At 39.6% G+C, this 21,975-nt stretch overlaps 1 protein-coding gene across 6 annotated transcripts in view; it reads left to right on the top strand.

Annotated features, from left to right (window-relative positions):
* The window catches only part of STK3 (serine/threonine kinase 3), a 305,298-nt gene extending 284,712 nt beyond the window's left edge, over nucleotides 1-20,586 (top strand). For 4 of the 6 annotated variants that reach the window (XM_025265081.3, XM_025265080.3, XM_006048776.4 and 1 more), the window contains one exon: nucleotides 19,211-20,586. In XM_025265081.3, coding sequence (XP_025120866.1) covers nucleotides 19,211-19,369 — 159 coding nt within the window. In that variant the 3' untranslated portion in view covers nucleotides 19,370-20,586. Of the gene's footprint in view, nucleotides 1-11,344; nucleotides 11,721-18,684; nucleotides 18,918-19,210 lie in introns of those variants that run through there. The other 2 variants (XR_003103551.3, XM_044928556.2) reach the window with 2 other exon arrangements.
* The last annotated feature ends 1,389 nt before the right edge of the window (nucleotides 20,587-21,975 follow it).

The following is a 21,975-nucleotide window of genomic DNA, read 5'->3' as shown; positions in this document are numbered from 1 at the left end:
ATTTACTGTGGATAAATAAGAAATAAACTGAAACTAAATTGTCTAGCATAGGTAAAATTTTCTTCTGGTTTATCATGGAAATCCTCATTTTTTATTTTCTTTGTAACAGGATAAAGATTATAGACTGAGGCTAATTCATTGTACAATCATTTGAGATATCTAGATTTTGAGGAAAGATTACCTAAGGAAGTTAACCAATCCCTCTAAATCTTATTAATCTTATCTGTAAAATCTTATTAATCTTATCTGTAAATAATGCCTATTTACAGAATTATCTGTCCCATCTCACAGAGTTACTGTGAGGTTCATCTTATAATAACATAATGTAAACATGCCTTGTAAATTATAAGTATCTTTAAATATTTTACGATTTGAAAAATACTAGATCTCAGGCTCTCGTGGCCAACTATAAACTCCCCGTTAATGGTAAAATGTACATGAATAAACGATGTAGGGAAGGAACCCTTGACTGGCATAAGGGTTTCAGTTTAGTTCTTAAGCTTCGTTGACCTGCAAGTCTCTGTGCTAATCTAAACCTAGATTTAAAATGCTGATAAATTAGGTATCTATATGTAGTGTAATGTTTAAAACTGCCAGCTCCAAATTTAGGTAGCCTTGGATTCAAATCTCCATCGTACCTTTTAGTGGCTAAATGTCTTCATAAGTGTGAACTCTTGCTGCCTCTGACAATTTAAACTCCAAAAAATTGTGACATTAATAGTACTGTGTCATAGGATTAGTACCTGTTAAATGAGATAACGCTTAGCAGTGTCTACCAATGCTAAGTGCTCAAAAACCTTGTTAGCTGTTACATACATGAACTTTCCAGCAATACGTATCCCTATATAAAAGAATATTTCTTGTAAAGTAAGTACCTATAACAGAGAAGGCAATGGCAACCCACTCCAGTACTCTTGCCTAGCAAATCCCATGGATGGAGGAGCCTGGTGGGCTGCAGTCCATGGATCACTAGAAGTCGGACACAACTGAGCGACTTCACTTTCACTTTTCACTTTCATGCATTGGAGAAGGAAATGGCAACCCACTCCAGTGTTCTTGCCTGGAGAATCCCAGGGACGGGGGAGCCTGGTGGGCTGCCGTCTCTGGGGTTGCACAGAGTTGTTCACGACTGAAGCGACTTAGCAGCAGCAGCAGCAAGTACCTGTAAAGAATTAAATTTAAATAACTAAATACTGACTGCATCTTTCCATTTAAGTAGCTTCACCCATGGGATTTTATATATACTCAAAGAACATTTTTTCTTTGAATCATTGTAATAGCTTACTTTTTTGGATGTCAAAATTTTATCCCTAATAAGTAGTTTTCCACCTGCCTATAGACCAGCAGTCATATTCCTTCCACAACTAAAAAAGGTTTTGAAATATACTATGGAGGTTTGGACACAACTGAGTGACTCACACACACACAGACACACACATACACACTTCAAAAACGAGAAAGAAAAAAAAAGCAGGTTTATGCTCTTAAAAGGCAGAAACATGTGGTGCCAAATGTGGCCACTAGAGGGTGCCGGATAGCCAGTGACCTAACCTTTTCCAGAACCTGAGATCTTATCTTGCCTTTGTGAGAGGCGTTCAGGACCTACCACTAGTGTGGAGCTCAGTGGCATCCTATTTTCTCATTTCCAAATACCATTGATCTGATAGTGACTCATCTTCCTTCCTTCTCATGGATCAGGGATCGAGCTGCAAGCCAGTTCCCATCTTCCATAAACATTTATACTCTTGCAGTCAATCAGACTTTTCACTCCACCCCCTGCTCCATCCAGAAGAGCCCAACCCATTACAAGCAGTTGATTTACGAGGATTTCATTTTATTGCATCCTATTGCTTCCACTTTCGCTACCCTCAGATATCCTGTATGTTAATTTCTTAATGGGATTTAAGAGGTTTTACAATATAACTACCAATTATTCAATCTGTGATAACTCTCTGCAAGGTTAACACCCAACTAAGTGCTTCAGAATCAATAAACAGCATCTTTTTTTTTTTTTTTTTTTTTTGTAGTCAGAGATTTGACAGGGGATGGGGAAACTTCTACTGCCGTCAGTCTCTCAAAACAGCCTGGTGGGAAATCTGCCCTCTCTGTTATTAGGTGGCATAGTTTAGTATGATACTCCTTAAAGGCTAATGAAAAACAAAATTTCGGGTGATTGAAAAATTAGCAGATAATTAGCAAAATCTGCAGCTGCTTCAATACTTGAGGCCTCTCTCCTCGGACAACATGGTTCAGCACAGCTGCCTGTTCTGAGTATCAGGTTGGGCCAACATAATGTGCATGGTCTGCTTCAAAGGCTGGTGGTGAGTCTGGGCACGATGAGGCAGTGAGTACTGTTGGGTGAGGATACCAAGGCTCAGGCCAGGCCTGTTTCTCACAGCTGCCAGGGAGCTGAAGAGGTGCGGGAGTTGGCACGCCCACCGATGGCAGCAGGACTGAGGGTGAGCCTCCCAGTTACGGATCATCCACTTCGGTTAGAAGGACCATGACACGAAGAAGTTTGTTCACGTGGATGTTCCTCATTGGAAATAGGCTGGATATCATGGGAATCCAGAAACAGGCAGTGCAGTGCGGACTAGCTTGCAGTACTTGAGTTCGTTTGAAGGTGATTCCTTTGAGTGCAGTTGTTGTTTTTAATTATTTCATGCTTTCTGGTATTGCACCTCTATTCTGAATCTAATAAGGAAAAGGAAATTTCACTCACAGTAGTTTTGTCTTAAGAGGGCTGCGGAGGATTCTGGCATCTGGTGGTACCAAGCAGCCAGTCACTAAGTCTGTTAGGTCATTTATTCAGAATTGGGAATTGCCTAATACTGTATGCTAATACAAAATAATTTCAGAGTAATGATCCGAGTGGATTAGCTATTGTGAATAACACATATGTCAGCCACTTGCTAACAACCTCTTATAGAACATTCCTCACAAGCACATTGAATTTAACAGCCCATAGGTTTTTTGTAACTTTTCCACAGGAGGTAAACCAACAGTATGTCTTTTATTTGGTCACTAATTAAAGATGCATTTTTTTCTCTTATCCTTTTTAAAATCAGACTTTTTTTTAAGACTGAGCTGAAATTTCATACTGAAAAATAAGATGTAAAGATTTACTAGCAAAACTATATTACATTAATGTATATTATTCAAACCAGAGCTCAAACTCTGATCCATTAGGTTCCACTAGGGACCACAGTCTCCTGGCTTCCAGCAGATGCAAAGTGAGACAAGCTCGTCTTCGTGAAATCCCCTCAGTTGCAGTTCTCTGCCGCTGTTTCCATGTCCCCATAGTCGTGAGTCCCACTCAGAAGGAGGTGTTTGGCTCAAGGAAGATCAAGTCAGAAGTCTTATTGCCTCTGAAGGAGGTGCAGCTTAGTCCCTCTCAGTGCTGAAAAGTTCTGGGAACATTTGGAAACAATGTTTGTTAACTTGATTATGTTAAAATGCTTCCTTTTAATTCATTTTACAAGGTGGGGTTAAACAAAATTTTGATGCCATGTTCTCTATTAGTTGATAAAAACAAGTTTAAAAATTCTAATTTGATGGCATTCTCATATTTTTTTTAAAAGCCTTTGGGAAAAATTCATTTACTAAAGGCACCTAAGTGTGAAAATTTTAGTTTGCTGTAAGCTTGTCCTCTAAGCTGTTTCGTTTGCAGATGACACTGGCGTGTTATTTCTCATCTTTATTTTCAGTGTTTTATACACATTAGTTGTCCAGTCTAAGATGATTATGTATACAACACACAAACCCTGCTGTCTTCTCCCTAAACCAGAAAGTTACAAGTTTGAAACATTTACACTTAGATTTAATAGTTGAGGCCTCCTTCATAAGATGCATTTCAGTTCATAATTAGCCAATTTTATTTTCACTTAGTCCCATTTTGTATTTTCTCTTACTTTAAATTAGTAGCGCTATGAACGTATTTTAAAACAACTGTTAATGAAACAATAAGGGCAGAAGCCTTCAGGTTCAGTTTTATTCACTTGGTTTTGCCTTTATGTTTGCACAAGACTGATTGTTATTAAAATAGGGAGGGATTTTATATTTTAACCTTTTCATAGGTGCCCTCCTATCCTTTTTTTTTCTGCTTGTCCTTTTAAATTCCTGAATTTCTTCATGGGTTTTTAATTGAATGTTTATATTCAAATAAATTAATTTAATTAATTAAAATTTAAAATACTATTAATACTGGGAAATTAAAAGTACTGTTTTGGTCACAAATTATGCCATTCTAAAATTGTTGATTATGTTAAAATGTTTCCTCTTTGGTAAATTTTATTTTCTAAAGCTCATGTGGCAAGTGAGGATGAAGAACTATGCTCAAAATTTACTGTTGCTCTCTCAGTTTTTAAAAGCTTTTAACCACACTTTGAGTTCACGTTATTTTATAAGTAAGTATAAGACCATGATTTTTATTCTATGGTGTCTTAAAGGAACTACAGATTTAATGCCTTAAAACTAAAGTATTAGGAATCCTGTTCATTTGTAGGTATTGCTTCTCTATTTTAATAACGCATGTATTACAACCTGAGTTTCATGATGTGTGGTTTTCAGTTGACCTCTATTTTATTTTAAGGCCCTTTTTATAGATGGGCAAAGTAAATTTTGCATCTTCATGATTTGCAGATAGACCTAATTTAAATGGTCAGGTTAAGTATTATGATATTACTGCAGCAGAAAAAGTATAAATGGTTGTATGCACTCACTGGTATTAGTAAGAATTAAGCCCTCCCAAAGCACTTCTTTCTGTACATGTTTGCCAAAGGAGTAAACTATGGTATTTATTATCATTTTGAATAACTTTGTGACAGAAGCCATTTTTCTAAGACAATAAGGAGTTGAGATCAAAATTAAATGTATTATCAGACATGCAGAATAAATATGTAATGGAGCATGGGCCTATCCTGTAGTAAAATAAATGAAATTTGCTGGATAATGTCTCTGATTTTCCCAAATACTCTTTCTGCTCTATTTCAGTTATACATGCACCTACTTGATACCACACACACACTTTTTTCATATTTTTAGAGTGAACAGATATGTACCACAGCATTGGAAGTACTTTTCCTGTTGCCACACATAAGCACTCTTGTCCACAACCAAAAACAGCAGACCTTAAGTATCGTGTATTCTAAGGAGGGTGCCAGCCATTGAAACCAGACACCTCCCTCCAGGGTTTACGAAGAGCCCCACCATTTTTCATTCACTCAGTATACTTTTATGTGGTACCCGCTCTGACTAGACACTGGGGATGCAACTATTTGCCGAAGTTCCTATCCTAATGTGATTCACAGTCTAGTGGTTAGTGGATGGGGAAGAAAGTGGCCCTTTCCTTGCTTAGATTAAAGGTGGGCGTGGGATGCTTCTGGATTGCCACTCATAGAGATTGGTGTGCCTACAGGAAAGGGAGACTGGCATCCGGTGTTCCAGCCAGCTGCTCACTAAGCTGGTTGACTCTGCAGACCCACCGATTACAACTGAAGCAGATAGGCAAGTTCCTGGGAGTCTGGAGGGTATATTAACAGAGATGTCTGCTTCTCTCCCAAAGACTTGTGATGGCGGAACCAAGGCCTGCAGGATAACTCAGGACCAACGTGTAGTATTCTAGGAAAGAAGGTACTAGGGCCGTCTGCCTTCTGTAGTCCTGGTGGCCCTGGAGAGTGTAGAAAAGAACCTCTGCGATCGCTGTGGCTCTAAAAACGGAGATCAGAAGTCATTATGCTGCTGAGAGGGCTTCCAGGCCAGAGGAGACAATACCCCACCCAGAGTGCAGCCCCTCTCCAGGAAGGGTGAGCACCAGGGTGATAACCGACCCCCACATTGGAAATCCACACATGCACACACCCTTTCTGTGCTCCAGCCCCAGTAATCAGCCAAGCCAGAGCAGGACCAGGGAAACCTCCCTGCAGCTGACATGGAACCATTTAGATCAAAAGGTCCTTCTCTCTTTCCCAGCTCCCAGAGCCAGAGAGGAAGTAGACCCTGAAATTGAAAAGAGGTGGGCAGAAGGTTCTGGATGCAGACAGCATCCCTTTCCACAGTCTCTTGGTCTTTCTGTGCAAGCCCAGACTGAGTGGGAGGGATCTTCCTGACCCAGGGATCAAACCTACGTCTCCTGTCTCCTGCATTGGCAGGCGGATTCTTCACTGCTAGCACCATCTGGGAAGCCCATATTTAGTATGAGATTGAAATTTATAACTGGACTTTCAGTAATGAAAAGTGACCAAAAATCAATGCAGTCTGCGCAAGACTCCTTAAGGGATGTGTCAGGGAAATTTGGCATAGCATAGCTGAAGAAGTGTGATTGAAGAAATGAAACTGTTTATACAATAGTTAACACAAAGATTTGCCCAGTAAGCTGGTTACAGGTACATTTTAAGTAGTTATTTTTTTTTAATGTTTGTGATCGTCCATAACTAGTCATGTAATTAAGTTTTAAAGAAACTAGTTACATAGTATATAAAGAAAGTTAATCACGTAATTCGTAATCCCTCGTGTATGACTTATCGGTGCTTTAAAAACTGTTCAACGTGTTCATCAAAAACATTGATATAAGGAATCAGAGCTAATAGAGCTTTTTCATCTGCCCCTTAATAGATCTGGAAAGATTTAATTAGTGGTTGGTTTCGAGTTACTCATATTTTTTTGTTCTGGGCCTAGAATTCTTGAGCTTCTTACAGTATGGCAGAGTTATGCATGAATTAAGTTTTTCCTGGTATTTTTAGCAGGCAAAACTACTTACTAGAAACTGAAAGGCATAAAAGGAATGGGTGTTCAGTTGCCATTGAAGAATACAACTGAAATTTCATGGTTCTTTTTTTTTATATGGGTGCTCAGATTTCTGTAGGAAAAGATGACCATAGTAATGTCCATCAGTTTGTAGCTCATTGCTGGATCCAAGCCAAATAATGTGTCAGACCAACTATGGGACAGTGTGAATGGACGCCGGCTATGTTGCTTCTGTGTCAAGGGGACAGGTCATGTTAGTTTTGTCACGGCGTATCTCTTTATTGATTAAATTGTGGCATCTATCCCAGAGCGCTATGTAAAATGTGTTTATATTTCTAGAGAGCTGATTAAGTAGAAAACTCCTTCATAAACATCAGTTCAGTTCAGTTCAGTTCAGTTGCTCAGTCGTGTCTGAGCAATAGGCTTAAGGCCTATTGGAAGTGGAATTTTTCACCATCTTGGGCCTAATTGGTTCTAACCAGTTTTTGTCATATCTACAACAGCTATGTCATATTTTTAAAGGTTGTGCCCCATCCCCTTCCTTCCTGTCTCACTTTTCAGTTCAGTTCAGTTCAGTCACTCAGTCGTGTCCGACTCTTTGCGACCCCATGAATTGCAGCACGCCAGGCCTCCCTGTCCATCACCAACTCCCAGAGTTCACTCAGACTCACGTCCATCGAGTCAGTGATGCCATCCAGCCATCTCATCCTCTGTCGCCCCCTTCTCCTCCTGCCCCCAATCCCTCTCAACATCAGAGTCTTTTCCAATGAGTCAACTCTTCGCATGAGGTAGCCAAAGTACTGGAGTTTCAGCTTTAGCATCATTCCTTCCAAAGAAATCCTAGGGCTGATCTCCTTCAGAATGGACTGGTTGGATCTCCTTGCAGTCCAAGGGACTCTCAAGAGTCTTCTCCAACACCACAGTTCAAAAGCATCAATTCTTCGGCGCTCAGCTTTCTTCACAGTCCAACTCTCAGATCCATACATGACCACTGATATACATGCTTATTTCATAAGGCCAGTTATAGCTAATATACATCGTGTGTGTGCTCAGTCCTGTCTGACTCTTTTTGACCCCATGGACTGTAGCCTGCCAGGCTCCTCTGTCCATGGAATTTTCCAGGCAAGAACACTGGAGTGGGTTGCCATTTCCTCCTCCAGGGGATCTTCCCAACCCAGGGATTGAACCTACATCTCTTACATCTACTGCATTGGCAGGTGGATTCTTTACCATTGCGCCACCTGGGAAGCCTCAAAAATACATTAATATCTTGAAAGTAAAATATTCCTCTAGGTGCAATCTAGAGAGGAAAGGTGGGATTTTTTAAATGTTTCCCTGTTTTTAATCTATAAACAATCTGGTTTAAAAAAACCTTTTGATAATTGGCCTTTGAAGTGCTTTAGTAGTTCTTGGGAGGCCTGAGAAATTGTTCTCACTAGGCTCCAGTCCAGACTTACGTGGGCGGATTTGATGCTGTCCTTGAGTGCGTGCAGAAACTCCGGTAGCCGTGTGACCTGGGGCGAGTCCCTGGGTCTCCATGTGTCCTCACTTCAAAAACAGAGCTGGTAACAGCTACCCTGAAAAGTGACTGTTAGGATTAAATGACTTACTGCCCAGGACCCAGGATGGTGTCTGACCCCTGGTAAGGGATCAGCAATTGGCACTTTCCTCTTCTCCTCCATTGACAGCCACAAGAAGGGATGCTCTCCCTTTTCTTCAGGAATGAAAAGATCTAAATGTCTTACAATTACTCTAGATGCTCCGAGGTCAAACAGATGCTTAATTCAATTTCCAGTTATAATCCTGGAATTCCTGTAGTCATTCAGCTGTAGACGGGGCTACTCAGCCCCGAACAGAGTTATATGTACAGTCCTCCATCCAGATAGGTAGAGAGTGTCTGTCTGAAGAAAACTCTGCCGATAGATTTAATGTAGATTTTAAAGAATGTATACGGTGAGGAATTCTTTCCGTAAGGTGTCGAGTCTGAAATTATCACTTTCTTCATTAGTTTTGTAAATATGTGTTTTAAATGTATATGTACTATGAACCTTTTAAGAAAGCCTTGTAGAACTTTGAACTGACTTGAGAGCACATTTATTGTATTCTTCTCAGTGCCAGAAATTAAATCAGGAAATTCCTTAATATATTGACGTCTTAACTTTTTTTTTCTTTTAAGTGTTGCCTATCATCCCTGTTGCTTAGCAGAAAGCCCCTTACCTGTTCACAGATACCTAAACTTCTCAGTGGGCTTGACTAGACTTCTGTTAGTACTTTGGTGGGTCCCCCACTCTGATTGTTAGTGAATGATGTGGCGGCCTCCATGAATAGTGTTGTATAAAACCAAACCAGATTCTGTTCAACACACTAAAAATTTGAACTAAAATGGAATATCGGGGTGGTGGGGGGGGGAGAGGAATATGTTGCTCCAGGCCACGGACAACTCAAAACAGTTTGAGGTGTGCAGTGGTAAATCCTACAAAATGCTACAGGCGATTCAGCATCAAAATTGCCATAGAAAATTATTGTTGTTAGCTGTTCTGTTGATAGTTCGTATTGTTGCAATTGCTAGCAGATGGGAAAATAGATGAGTCAGGATACAGTATTAGCAATCCATATTTTTTAAATCACAGGCCACTAATAAGGTCTGTAGCATCTGTGAGATTTATTTAAACAGTTGCTAGGAAGAGTGTGTTTTCCCAGTAAACACAGCCAACCTGAGACAAAGTTTTTTTGATCGAGTCTTTGATGGTGTTAACATTTACACATAAGACTATGCTTCATTGTGATGGTCTGAGTTGACTGATTATACCAGCAACTCGTAGACCCATTAAGTATAGAAATGTTACCACACTTAAGTGTTTTAAAAGTCACGATCCTGTTTCTGCTATTTTTTGAGATTAAGACTTTAAAAAAAAAAAAAAAAAAAAAACCCTGATGTAACTAGGACTATTTTTGACAAAACAAAATAATATAACATTTTAGGTTTTTATAGCAGACTGGATACATAAACTTGAAAGTTCTAATTTTATTGACAGTTCTTCCTGATCAATAATAATTAGCAACTTTCAATATTTCTCATAGAGTTCAGAAATAATGCTTATTAAAAGTTTGAATTGTCAGAATTTCTGTGGATTGATTTAATCTTATTTGCTACCTTTTTACATCACTGAGTTATTTATGCTACTGTTTTATGTAAGAGCTGGTGAGTTATTAATCTGCATACCTGTCTTGGATATTTTTTTAAAGCATACTGAAAAAATATTTTAGTATGTTGAGCTGTAATCTTCTTACCTCTTGGATTAAAATGTGATAATCCAGGACTATCAGTAACAAAATGAGCTGCTTATTCAAGCTGTCACTCATGTACCAAACAATACTATTTTCAAACACAGTGTTCAGTTCAGTTCAGTCACTCAGTCGTGTCCGACTCTATGCAACCCCATGAATCGCAGCACGCCAGGCCTCCTTGTCCATCGCCAACTCCCAAACTCATGTCCATCGAGTCAGTGATGCCATCCAGCCATCTCGTCCTCTGTCGTCCCCTTCTCCTCCTGCCCCCAATTCCTCCCATCATCAGAGTGTTTTCCAATGAGTCAACTCTTCTCATGAGGTGGCCAAAGTATTGGAGTTTCAGCTTTAGCATCAGTCCTTCCAGTGAACACCCAGGACTGATTTCCTGTTACTCCTATTGAAAAGTAGTTTTGACTTTTCCATTTAACTTATTCACAAGTATCCACCCACTCAACTATCTAATTGTTATTCTTTGAAAGTTTCGAGTTTTTCTTAAGAGTTTTTCATCTAAACTTTCTGTAAGAGCTGGAAGATCCTAGTCTACCAGCCTGAACCTTAAAGAAGAGCCATTCCCTCTCTAGCTGAACTTCTGCAGTTTATTCCATTTTAAGAGACGGCTCTGTAGAAATGTCAAATGTGGCATTTTCTGCTCAGTGTGGCCTTTATAGCTGAATATTTAAAAACCGTTTTTCCTTTTAGTTCAGGTTGAAGACCCTAGAAGTTTCTCAGTATCACACCCCCATTCTGAAGTGACTTAACATTTTGAACTCTCTGGCTGTGCTAGATTAAGAATATCAGACGTGGTATAATTTAAAACAAAACAAAACAGCTTTGACATAAGAGTTGGGTCATGTCTCTGCTATTAACCAGGAGTGTAACTCTGAGCAGGCTAGCTCTCATTTCCTCCCCTAAAATAAAGAGTAGATCATCTCTAAGGTTCTCTTAGAGTGGGATTCTGTGAGGCGTAACTAAACCCAGCTTTATGTTTCTGCTAAATAAATGATGTAGTCATATGCAATGACTTTTAATAATCCCAGATCTCAAAATGTATTTCTCTCAGGCCCATATGATTCAATATACCCAGTCTCTGTTTAAACCCTTTTATGGAAACCAGGTTTATTCTCTGCTCTTATTAGTATGTCTTGCCCCCTGTGTCATTTCAAATGGCCAAGAAGAGCAGAGTAGGGAATGTGAATTATGAATAGGAGAAAAAAATGTCTCAGGTAATGAAACAGTACTGTTTGGAAATGCATAGACTTTTCTGTGGCTGTGTTTTTGAAGCCGCTGTGGGCTCACTCTCTACTTTCAGGTTTTCCTTCTTCCTGCATGGCAGCTGTTTACTCACTTAACCGAGTCACGTGTCCAGTGTTTGTAAAGACCGTCAGGCTACAGTATATTCTTCCATTGTGTTAAGGCCTGAAGACTTAAGCATCACTGCTAATTATGCAACTTCTTTTTTATCATTTAAGTTCAAAACTAAATTTTGTTTAATAGAATTAGCCTAAAACATGTAAAAGTCATTTCCAGACACTCATTTTTGTATGTTTTTCACATACAGTAAAGCCCACAATGTACACATATTCTAAAATTCTTTTATTTAACTTGACTTATCAAATTCTAAACCCAGACACAGAACAAAGACTTGATGCTCCCACCACTGTTTACTCTACATTAATCTGGGGTTAGTCAGCTGGCACATAATTATGGTAACACAGCTACTTTGTGTTTCATGTAGAAAGATGGTTCATAAGTAACATTTCTTTCCTATATAAAAAATGTAAATTCAAGTTAATTTACCACAAGATCTGTTAATCCATAAACATAATTCTGAAGTGATTTTCTTCTTCCAAGACAGTTGATTTTAGTAAAGGAAACTTTCATCACAGTAACATTGATATTAGTTCAGGAAGCTCAGCGTTTTCTTCTGATTCTATCTGTGTTACCCACCCCCAAATTGTTTTAATCTGGATTAGCATTTTTAAAGGGTGATAGTGGATGGTATGATTTTATAGGGTAATTTTTATCATCATGAGTCTCTCTATATTTTTATCTGGCTTCTAGATCTTTTTACTACCAGGGAGTTGAGCTTACTGTTTTCCAAGAGACTGAAAAGCTGTTTCTGCCACGTTTCCCACCCCAAACCATTTATGCCTGTGGAGGCTTGAGGGCTACAGAAACACAGAGTGCTAAATATATGTTATTAGGGCTGAATCAGAAGTCAAAATTCAACCAGAAGTTCATGTCTGTAAGTCATACCCATTTGTATAAGAAGTAAACATTTTTACCAGTTAACCTCACAATTTCTGGGGTCTAGATTACACCATAATCTAGAGTTATTTAGGAATATATGGACAGATGGATGGATATATATATATATATAAACGTTTCTGTTCTGTTAAGAAGATAAGAAAAGCCTCTGACCACAGTGTTAATAAGATCTGTGGGTCATTTTCTGTTGGATATCATAGATCTTAAGAACGGGGGGGAAAATCTTTTCCTGGATAATCTTATCCTCACTGAGAGCTTCATTACAAACTAAATGCTGATGATTCCCTAAGTCTTTGTCTTCAGCTTGAATCTTTCTCCTGAGGTCTGCTGCCAAGTTGCTTCAGTCGTGTCCGACTCTGTGCGATTCCATGGACTGCAGCCTACCAGGCTTCTCTGTCCATGGGATTCTCCAGGCAAGAACACTGGAGTGGGTTGCCATCGCCTTCTCCCCTCCTGAGGTCTAAAACCCCAAAATTATAATCCACATCTGATGTCTCCACCTTAATGTCATTAACTGTCCCCTCCCTTATTAATTGGTGTCAATCTCTACCCCATGACCCCAGCTTGAAGCCAGAATCGTCCCTAATCCTTCCTCCCTCTGTCAGTGAACAAAGAAAGCCCTATCAGTTATATTTTCTAGGCTCTCTAACCCTTCTCCTCAATCTCTGCCTCCATTTCCCTGGTTCAGGCCTCTTCCTCTCACTAGATTGCTGAAGTAACCTGTTGACAACTCCTGCCTGTATTCCCCCACCCCAACGGCAACCCATTTTCTCTACCTGCTATTGGAGACATTTTTCTAAAGCTCATTCATATATGGTCATGTCACTAATTATGCTCAGAATTATCAAGCATTTCTTTGTCTACAGAAATTTTGTAGCAGCACATTTAAAGCCCTTAGTCATCCAGCCTCCCCTCTTTCTTATCTTTATCTCCTGATCCCCTTCTCCCATGGATCCTTCCTACACATCCCAGCAGTCAGCTGACATCCCAAAAGATGTCCGGCATTTGTGTGCCTTACACATTTCTGCGTATGCTGTTCCCTTCCCCATCCTATATCCTGACTTCTCAGTGTACTCCTCCATTCATGAGCTAGCTGTGCCTGGACCTGTCTCGTGAGCTAGATTGCAAGCTCCTTACAGGAGGTAGTGTTCTGTTCATTTTTGCATCTGCAGTGCTTGGGTCCATAGAAAAGTTTTAAGAAGTGAGGTAAAGTTCTGAAGTTCTCTGATGGCCCACCAGAAAACATAACTATGTACAGTGAAAGTGAAAGTCAGTTGTGTCCAGCCTTTTGTGACCCCATGGGCTATACAGTCCATGGACTTCTCCAGGCCAGAATACTAGAGTGGGTAGCCTTTCCCTTCTCTAGGGGATCTTCCCAACCCAGGGATCGAACCCAGATCTCCTGCATTGCAGGCGGATTCTTTACCAGCTGAGCCATAAGGGAAGCCCCAACTGTGTATATATTTTATGTAAAAGTCAGATTTCCTGTAACCTCAACCTTATACAGCCACAAATATGAAATTAAAATTTTTAAGGCTTTAAAATTTTTTAAATTTATTATTTCTTTGGGTTGTGCTGGGTCTTCATTGCTGCACATGGCTTTCTCTAGTTACAAGGAGTGGGGCCTGCTCTTTAGTTATGTCCGTGGGCTTCTCATTGTGGTGGCTTCTCTTGTTGTAGAGCACAGGCTGTAGAGCGTGCAAGCATCGGCAGTTGTGGCACACGGGCTTAGTTGCTCCATAGCATGTGGGCTCTTCCTGGACCAGGGCTCGAACCTTTGTTCCCTGCATTGGCAGGCAGATTCTTAACCACTGGACCACCCGTTCAGTTCAGTCACTCAGTCATGTCCGACTCTTTGGAATCACAGCACGCCAGGCCTCCCTGTCCATCATCAACTCCTGGAGTTCACTCAGACTCATGTCCATCAAGTCAGTGATGCCATCCAGCCATCTCATCCTCTGTCGTCCCCTTCTCCTCCTGCCCCCAATTCCTCCCAGCATCAGAGTCTTTTCCAGTGAGTCAACTCTTCGCATGAGGTGGCCAAAGTACTGGAGTTTCAGCTTTAGCATCATTCCTTCCAAAGAAATCCCAGGGCTGATCTCCTTCAGAATGGACTGGTTGGATCTCCTTGCAGTCCAAGGGACTCTCAAGAGTCTTCTCCAACACCACAGTTCAAAAGCATCAATTCTTCGGCGCTCAGCCTTCTTCACAGTCCAACTCTCACATCCATTCATGACCACAGGAAAAACCATAGCCTTGACTAGACGAACCTTTGTTGGCAAAGTAATGTCTCTGCTTTTGAATATGCTATCTAGGTTGGTCATAGCTTTCCTTCCAAGGAGTAAGAGTCTTTTAATTTTATGGCTGCAGTCACCATCTGCAGTGATTTTGGAGCCCCCAAAAAATAAAGTCTGACACTGTTTCCACTGTTTCTCCATCTATTTGCCATGAAGTGATGGGACCGGATGCCATGATCTTCATTTTCTGAATGTTGAGCTTTAAGCCAACTTTTTCACTCTCCACTTTCACTTTCATCAAGAGGCTTTTTAGTTCCTCTTCACTTTCTGCCATAAGGGTGGTATCATCTGCATATCTGAGGTTATTGATATTTCTCCTGGCAATTTTGATTCCAGCTTGTGTTTCTTCCAGTCCAGCATTTCTCATGATGTACTCTGCATAGAAGTTAAATAAGCAGGGTGACAATATACAGCCTTGACGTACTCCTTTTCCTATTTGGAACCAGTCTGTTGTTCCATGTCCAGTTCTAACTGTTGCTTCCTGACCTGCATACAGATTTCTCAAGAGGCAGGTCAGGTGGTCTGGTATTGCCATCTCTTTCAGAATTTTCCACAGTTTATTGTGATCCACACAGTCAAAGGCTTTGGCGTAGTCAAAAAGCAGAAATAGATGTTTTTCTGGAAGTCTCTTCCTTTTTCCATGATTCAGCGGATGTTGGCAATTTGATCTCTGGTTCTTCTGCCTTTTCTAAAACCAGCTTGAACATCAGAAAGTTCATGGTTCACATATTGCTGAAGCCTGGCTTGGAGAATTTTGAGCATTGCTTTACTAGCATGTGAGATGAGTGCAGTTGTGCGGTAGTTTGAGCATTCTTTGGCATTGCCTTTCTTTGGGATTGGAATGAAAACTGACCTTTTCCAGTCCTGTGGCCACTGCTGAGTTTTCCAAATTTCCTGGCATATTGAGTGCAGCACTTTCACAGCATCATCTTTCAGGATTTGAAATAGCTCAATGGAATTCCATCACCTCCACTAGCTTTGTTTGTAGTGATGTTTTCTAAGGCCCACTTGACTTCACATTCCAGGATGTCTGGCTCTAGGTCAGTGATCACACCATCGTGATTATCTGGGTCATGAAGATCTTTTTTGTACAGTTCTTCTGTGTATTCTGGCCACCTCTTCTTAGTATCTTCTGCTTCTGTTAGGTCCATATCATTTCTGTCCTTTATCAAGCCCATCTTTGCATGAAGTGTTCCCTTGGTATCTCTGATTTTCTTGAAGAGATCTCTAGTCTTTCCCATTCTGTTGTTTTCCTCTATTTCTTTGCATTGATCGCTGAGGAAGGCTTTCTTATCTCTTCTTGCTATTCTTTGGAACTCTGCATTCAGATGCTTATATCTTTCCTTTTCTCCTTTGCTTTTCGCTTCTCTTCTTTTCACAGCTATTTGTAAGGCCTCCCCAGACAGCCATTTTGCTTTTTTGCATTTCTTTTCCATGGGGATGGTCTTGATCCCTGTCTCCTGTACAATGTCACGAACTTCATTCCATAGTTCATCAGGCACTCTGTCTATCAGATCTAGGCCCTTAAATCTATTTCTCACTCCCACTGTATAATCATAAAGGATTTGATTTAGGTCATACCTGAATGGTCTAGTGGTTTTCCCTACTTTCTTCAATTTAAGTCTGAATTTGGTAATAAGGAGTTCATGGTCTGAGCCACAGTCAGCTCCTGGTCTTGTTTTTGCTGACTGTATAGAGTTTCTCCATCTTTGGCTGCAAAGAATATAATCAATCTAATTTCGGTGTTGACCATCTGGTGATGTCCATGTGTAGAGTCTTCTCTTATGTTGTTGGAAGAGGGTGTTTGCTATGACCAGTGCATTTTCTTGGCAAAACTCTACCACCAGGGACCACCAGGGAAGTCCAAAATTTTAAACATACATACACACAAAAAAAAGCATGTAACAAGCTTCAGCACTAAAGCCATGCTCTATCTTTCCTAAAATAGCCTCAAGCTTTCACTCAGAAGCTATTTTTTCTTATTTAGCGGAATGCCTAATAGGATTATTGAATTGCTTTTCTGGTTCCCAGTAGGTGAACAGACTTGGAGCAGAGAGAGAAGGATATTCACCCAGGGATGGCAGTGAAATGGCCTGATAGTGAAAGCAAGAATCACTTAGTCATGTCTGACTCTTTGTAACTCCATGGACTGTAGCCGCCAGGCTCCTCTGTCCCTGGGATTCTCCAGGCAAGAATACTGGAGTGGGTTGTCATTCCCTTCTCCAGGAGATCTTCCTGACCCATGGATCAAACCCAGGTCTCCAACACTGCAGGTAGATTCTTTACCATCTGAGCCACTTACCAGACATACTGAGGAGCTGATAAAGCTTTCCCTTAAGATAAAACCAAAAGGAAGAGGGTAAATTAATAGATATAGATTAGTAATAGATATTAATAATGATGATTCATCAAAAGGAAAGGTTGTTTTAGAAGGCAGCATATTCTGTAAAATACTTTATAAAGGATTTTCTGTTAAAAATGGTTGAAAGAGTTTTATCACTTAATTAAGATTTAGATATGCCATGAATTTTCATATGTGGAACACATAATTCCCTAACAATGCCAGCTAATGGTTCTCCAGTATCACAGGTCTGTTTTACATATTGATAATATAAAGTTTTACATATTGATAATATAAAAGTCTGTTACAGATCAAAAGTTTTCTAAGTAGCTTTTTTCTGAATTCAGTCCATTACTTTAGTAAAATGGTTATAAACTATGGCAGTTTGCCCCGTAAGGTAGTGTAAGGTAGTGTAAGGTATTTATAAGGTATTTAATGCAACAGTTGTTTGCTTTGTATGATGTTATAGAAGTAACACTAATTATAACACTAATACACTAATTATAGGGTTACCGATTCCTTTGAGTCATTTATTCTATATTCCTATTTACCTCACCTTTGTGTCCTCACATATAACAATATAGTTTAATAGTTTCTAAATGTGTGCACAAAGATGTGTGTCTAAAGTTTACTGAATGGTGGTATTTAAATTTTGAATGTTATAGAAATTCAAAGATAACAAAGGTAACAGGCTAAAACAGAGACAAAGTAGAACCGGATCTTACGGTAGACAGCCCCCAGGCATGTCTTTCCCAGGGACATGTGGCTCTGTGTGATCTCCATTGGCCCTTCATCTCACCATCACAGAAAGTGTCAAGATTCCCCAGTAGCTTATTCTTTATCCCCAGAGTGATTTAAACAGTAGTGACCGTATAGCAGATTAATACTTATATTAAAAATTAGTGAAGAAAGTATGTGATATAGTTGTTGTTTAGTCACTAAGTTTTGTCTGACTCTTTTGCAACCCCGTGGACTGTAGCCCACCAGGCTCCTCTGTCCATGGCATTTCCCAGGCAAGGATACTGGAGTGGGCGGCCTCTTCTTTTTCCAGGGGATCTTCTCGACCCAGGGATCGAACCCATATCCCCTGCATTGGCAGGCAGATTCTTTATCACTGAGCACCTGGGAAGCCCATGTAACATAATACTGTGCTTTATATGTACATGTATATAATTGTATAATATACTAGGCTAGGGTTTGTTTTGTTTTAGTGATGTTTGACTAAAAAATAACAGGGTATATTTTAGGTACTAGAACTGCTTATACCAACCAGAGCAAGGGGTGAGCAGCTTCAGGGTCATCATCCTGGGAGCCAGTGCTCCCGTAACACTGCCATCCTTATATTTTTGGGGCTCCTCTTTTGCATTTCCTCCGAGTCTGTGACTCATTCTTTTCAGTATCCTCAGCAGTGACAGATCTTTTTCAGTTGAGAATGAATTTGACTTTTGGAACCAAGAGTCACTTAGGGCCAGGTATGATGAGTAAGGTGGAGGATCAAGCTGAAAAATGCTATTTTGGGTTAAAATTGGCATGTGACAATAAAGTAATGAGTGTGTTTTCTGGCCTGGCTTATAAAGTAACCAGTTTGGGGTTAAAGTATTCTAGATAATTTGATTTTCTGATCAGCCAAGTACTTAAAATTGAAGCATTTGGTAAAATGCAGAATAGAGCAGTTAACTTAACCCTGTATTCAATCTTGTCACATTCTTGGGTGATCTCTGCAAGTGTTCATGATTATCATAGCTCTCCATAGCCGGCAAGGATGTGAGAGATTAGAGTGAAGGAGAAGAGGGCGGCAAAGGAAGAGATGGCTGGATGGCAATGGACATGAACTTGGGCAAACTTCGGGAGATGGTGAGGGACAGGGAAGCCTGGCGTGCTGCAGTCCGTGGGGTTGCAGAGAGTCGGACACGACTGGGCGACTGAACGACAACAACAATCTAGAACATATCCTCAAGAGCTGTTTGTTGGCCATGGTACATTTGTATTTCTGGCTTTTTTAACCCAGATAGATTTTATTAGCTTAATTTTCTCATTTGTTTTTTCCTAAAAGCAGAGGTTTTTTTTATTGTTTTGTTGCAAATTACTTGAGGTTCCTGCAAGACGTGCCTTCTAGGTTCTTCAGGGGAGGAATTGCTCTTTTAATTGTTGAGCCATATTTCAAAGATGATGTAAAGAGTTGGAATATTCCTGCTAAAACTCATTGGACTTTAACCTATTATAGAGAATTTTGCTATTTTAATATCTTCTTTTTGTTTTCTATATCTAGTTAAAAAATCTAAGTTTAGAAGAACTGCAGATGCGGTTAAAAGCGCTGGACCCCATGATGGAACGAGAAATAGAAGAGCTTCGTCAAAGATACACTGCGAAAAGGCAGCCCATTCTGGATGCAATGGATGCGAAGAAAAGAAGACAGCAAAACTTCTGAGTCTAATTTCCTTTCTGTTTGTTTCTATGACTATTCTGGAGACCAAGAAACCACTAAGAATTGAAGAAATATTATGATTTTTTTTATAATCTCTAAGATGTGTGCTCTACAGCCAGGCAACAGCCAAAAACTGATGATGGTACAAGCCCAGGTAAATTCCCAGAAGACAGACTCCATACGGTTCCCACTGTGTTCTCATTTGTAAATGATGAAAACAGCAGAAGTGCATTCTTCTCTGTATCTGTCAGCTACATACCAGCACTAAAACTCTGTTGTAAAACGAAGGCTGTGTTTAGAAACCTTGAAAATCCAAAGCTATTGTTTAATTGTACAGCACCGAAGGGCTTTATGTTACAATATTCTTTATTCTTTTCTAATAGCCTATTTATTGTATCCCTCTAGGTAAACTTATTTATTTATGCTATTTCACTTTGTTTTGTTTTTTAAGGGCAAGATCAGGATAGCTTTGGTGAAGGTCGGGACATATTAATAGATGACAGTGTACAACCAAATTATACTGTAAGCCAGGAGCTACGGGGTACATTCCTTGATTTCCAGGATAGTTTTCCAATAGAAGCAGAGCAATAATAGCAATAGTACACAAATGGGCCAGGCATTTTTTTATACTGAAGCAATAATTCCATTTTTACCTTCTGAAATTTTAATTTTTTTATTTCTGACGTTTGGTACAAATAGGATTATATATATTTAGGTCGTACAGAGCTATAATGTTTAAAACCAAAGAAATCAATGGAACCCTTGCACAAAAATGTGTGGTGAATATTTTAAAAGAAATCCTTAAGACAAATGTAATTCTTAATATTGTTTCATGCTTCATGGGTAGGTCTTAGAGCTAAATTGTATCAAATTGTAATAAGCTCATCACATTTATTTCTGTGAAAATGCTCAGTTGTCCCCAGACTTTTTTGTTGGTTTCATTTATTTGCTGGAAATTGGTAAACATCATGTGCCTGATGATAACAAAATAGCAAAAACGTTTGTACTGATCTGTGCAAGCTTTGGGGACTGAAAAAAAACAAAAAAGATTAAAACCATTAAAAAGAAACTCATTTCTAAGCTGAATGAACATTTGCATGATTGAACCGGGACCAGTCATTTCCTAAACTACATATGGCCATCTTGACAGCGTTTGTTCTTTTGTGTGTTTAATTACTATGTGTAAATCATAAAGACAAATAAATTTACTGTGCCATCCAGCACATTTCAGCTCTGTCTTTTTTTAAAACTCATGACCTAGATTCTGTCTTTTCTAGGCAAGGAAGGTATGTTAGTCAGGACAGTGCAGGCTAGATTATTCAGTGATAACAACTCTAAACCTTCAAGGGTTTAACATAACCCAGATTACCGGTCACCCACGTGTTCTGCTCCTAACCTTCACAGCCAGGGACCACGCTGACAGAGCTTCCACCATCTGCAACGTTGGTGGTCACCACAGCAAGGGAAGGAGCCCTGCAAGTCACACAGTGGCTCCAGCCAGCAGCGACAGAAGTTGTGTCATCTCTGGAAACTTCTATTCCTTTTTAAAATGACCTTTGCACCCCAGGTAATACCTGGAGTAACATTTGTCCTTGCCCTGTTGAGTCCTTACAAACAGTAAACTGTCTCATTGGATACAAATTATGATTGTTAAAACATGGTAAATATTGAAGATTTTATAAAGGTTATTAAAAATGGTGCTAGAGAAAACTTGAGTCCCTTGAACAGCAAGGAAATCAAACCAGTCAATCAGGAAGTCAGTTCTAAATGTTCATTGGAAAGACTGATGCTGAAGCTGAAGCTCCAATTCTTTGGCCACCTGCTATGAAGAGCCGACTCATTGGAAAAGACCCTGATGCTGGGAAAGATTGAAGGCCGGAGGAGAAAGGGACAACAAAATATGAGATGGTTGGATGGCATCACCAATTCAGTGGACATGAGTTTGAGTAAACTCCGGGAGATATTGAAGGACAAGGAAGCCTGGCGTGCTGCAGTTCATGGGGTCGAAAAGAGCCGAACATGACTGAGTGACTGAATGACAAAGACTGAGTTTACAATATATTCTTCAGCTACATGTGTTTGGGTCAATCAGATGAGTCAATCAACGCAAACACCCCACTCTTTTTTTTCTCTGTTTTTCTTTCAGTAAACTGCTGAATACCTCACCTAATTTGATGGAATCCACTGACTGATTTGTTATTAGCCAAGTAAAACCACCTACATGAAATGACAAGAAACCTGTGAAGATGATTTATGTCCTGTTTGCTAAACTAGAAAATTTATGCAAATTCATTCAACAAGGCCTGTTAACTACTCTTACTAATAAAGTCTCAACAAGAATCTTCCTTTTAATCCTGAGTATCCCATGTTTCGATCATAATTTTTGTGTGACTAGACTTTACATTTGTCTTTATATATGTATATTTGTCTTTTTAAATGTGTATGTTATTTATATATGTAATATTCTTTATATATGTTATTTATATGTATATATTTATGTTGTTATATTTGTCTTTCTCAATATATGTATGTTAGTTGCTCAGTTATGCCTGACTCTCTGCGACCCCATGGACTGTGTGGACTGTACCCCCCAGGCTCCTTTGTCCATG

Source organism: Bubalus bubalis, chromosome 15, assembly GCF_019923935.1.
Source record: "Bubalus bubalis isolate 160015118507 breed Murrah chromosome 15, NDDB_SH_1, whole genome shotgun sequence".
NCBI lineage: Eukaryota > Metazoa > Chordata > Mammalia > Artiodactyla > Bovidae > Bubalus > Bubalus bubalis.
The sequence above is the reverse complement of the archived record's forward strand: the minus strand, read 5'-3'. Positions and strand labels throughout refer to the sequence as shown.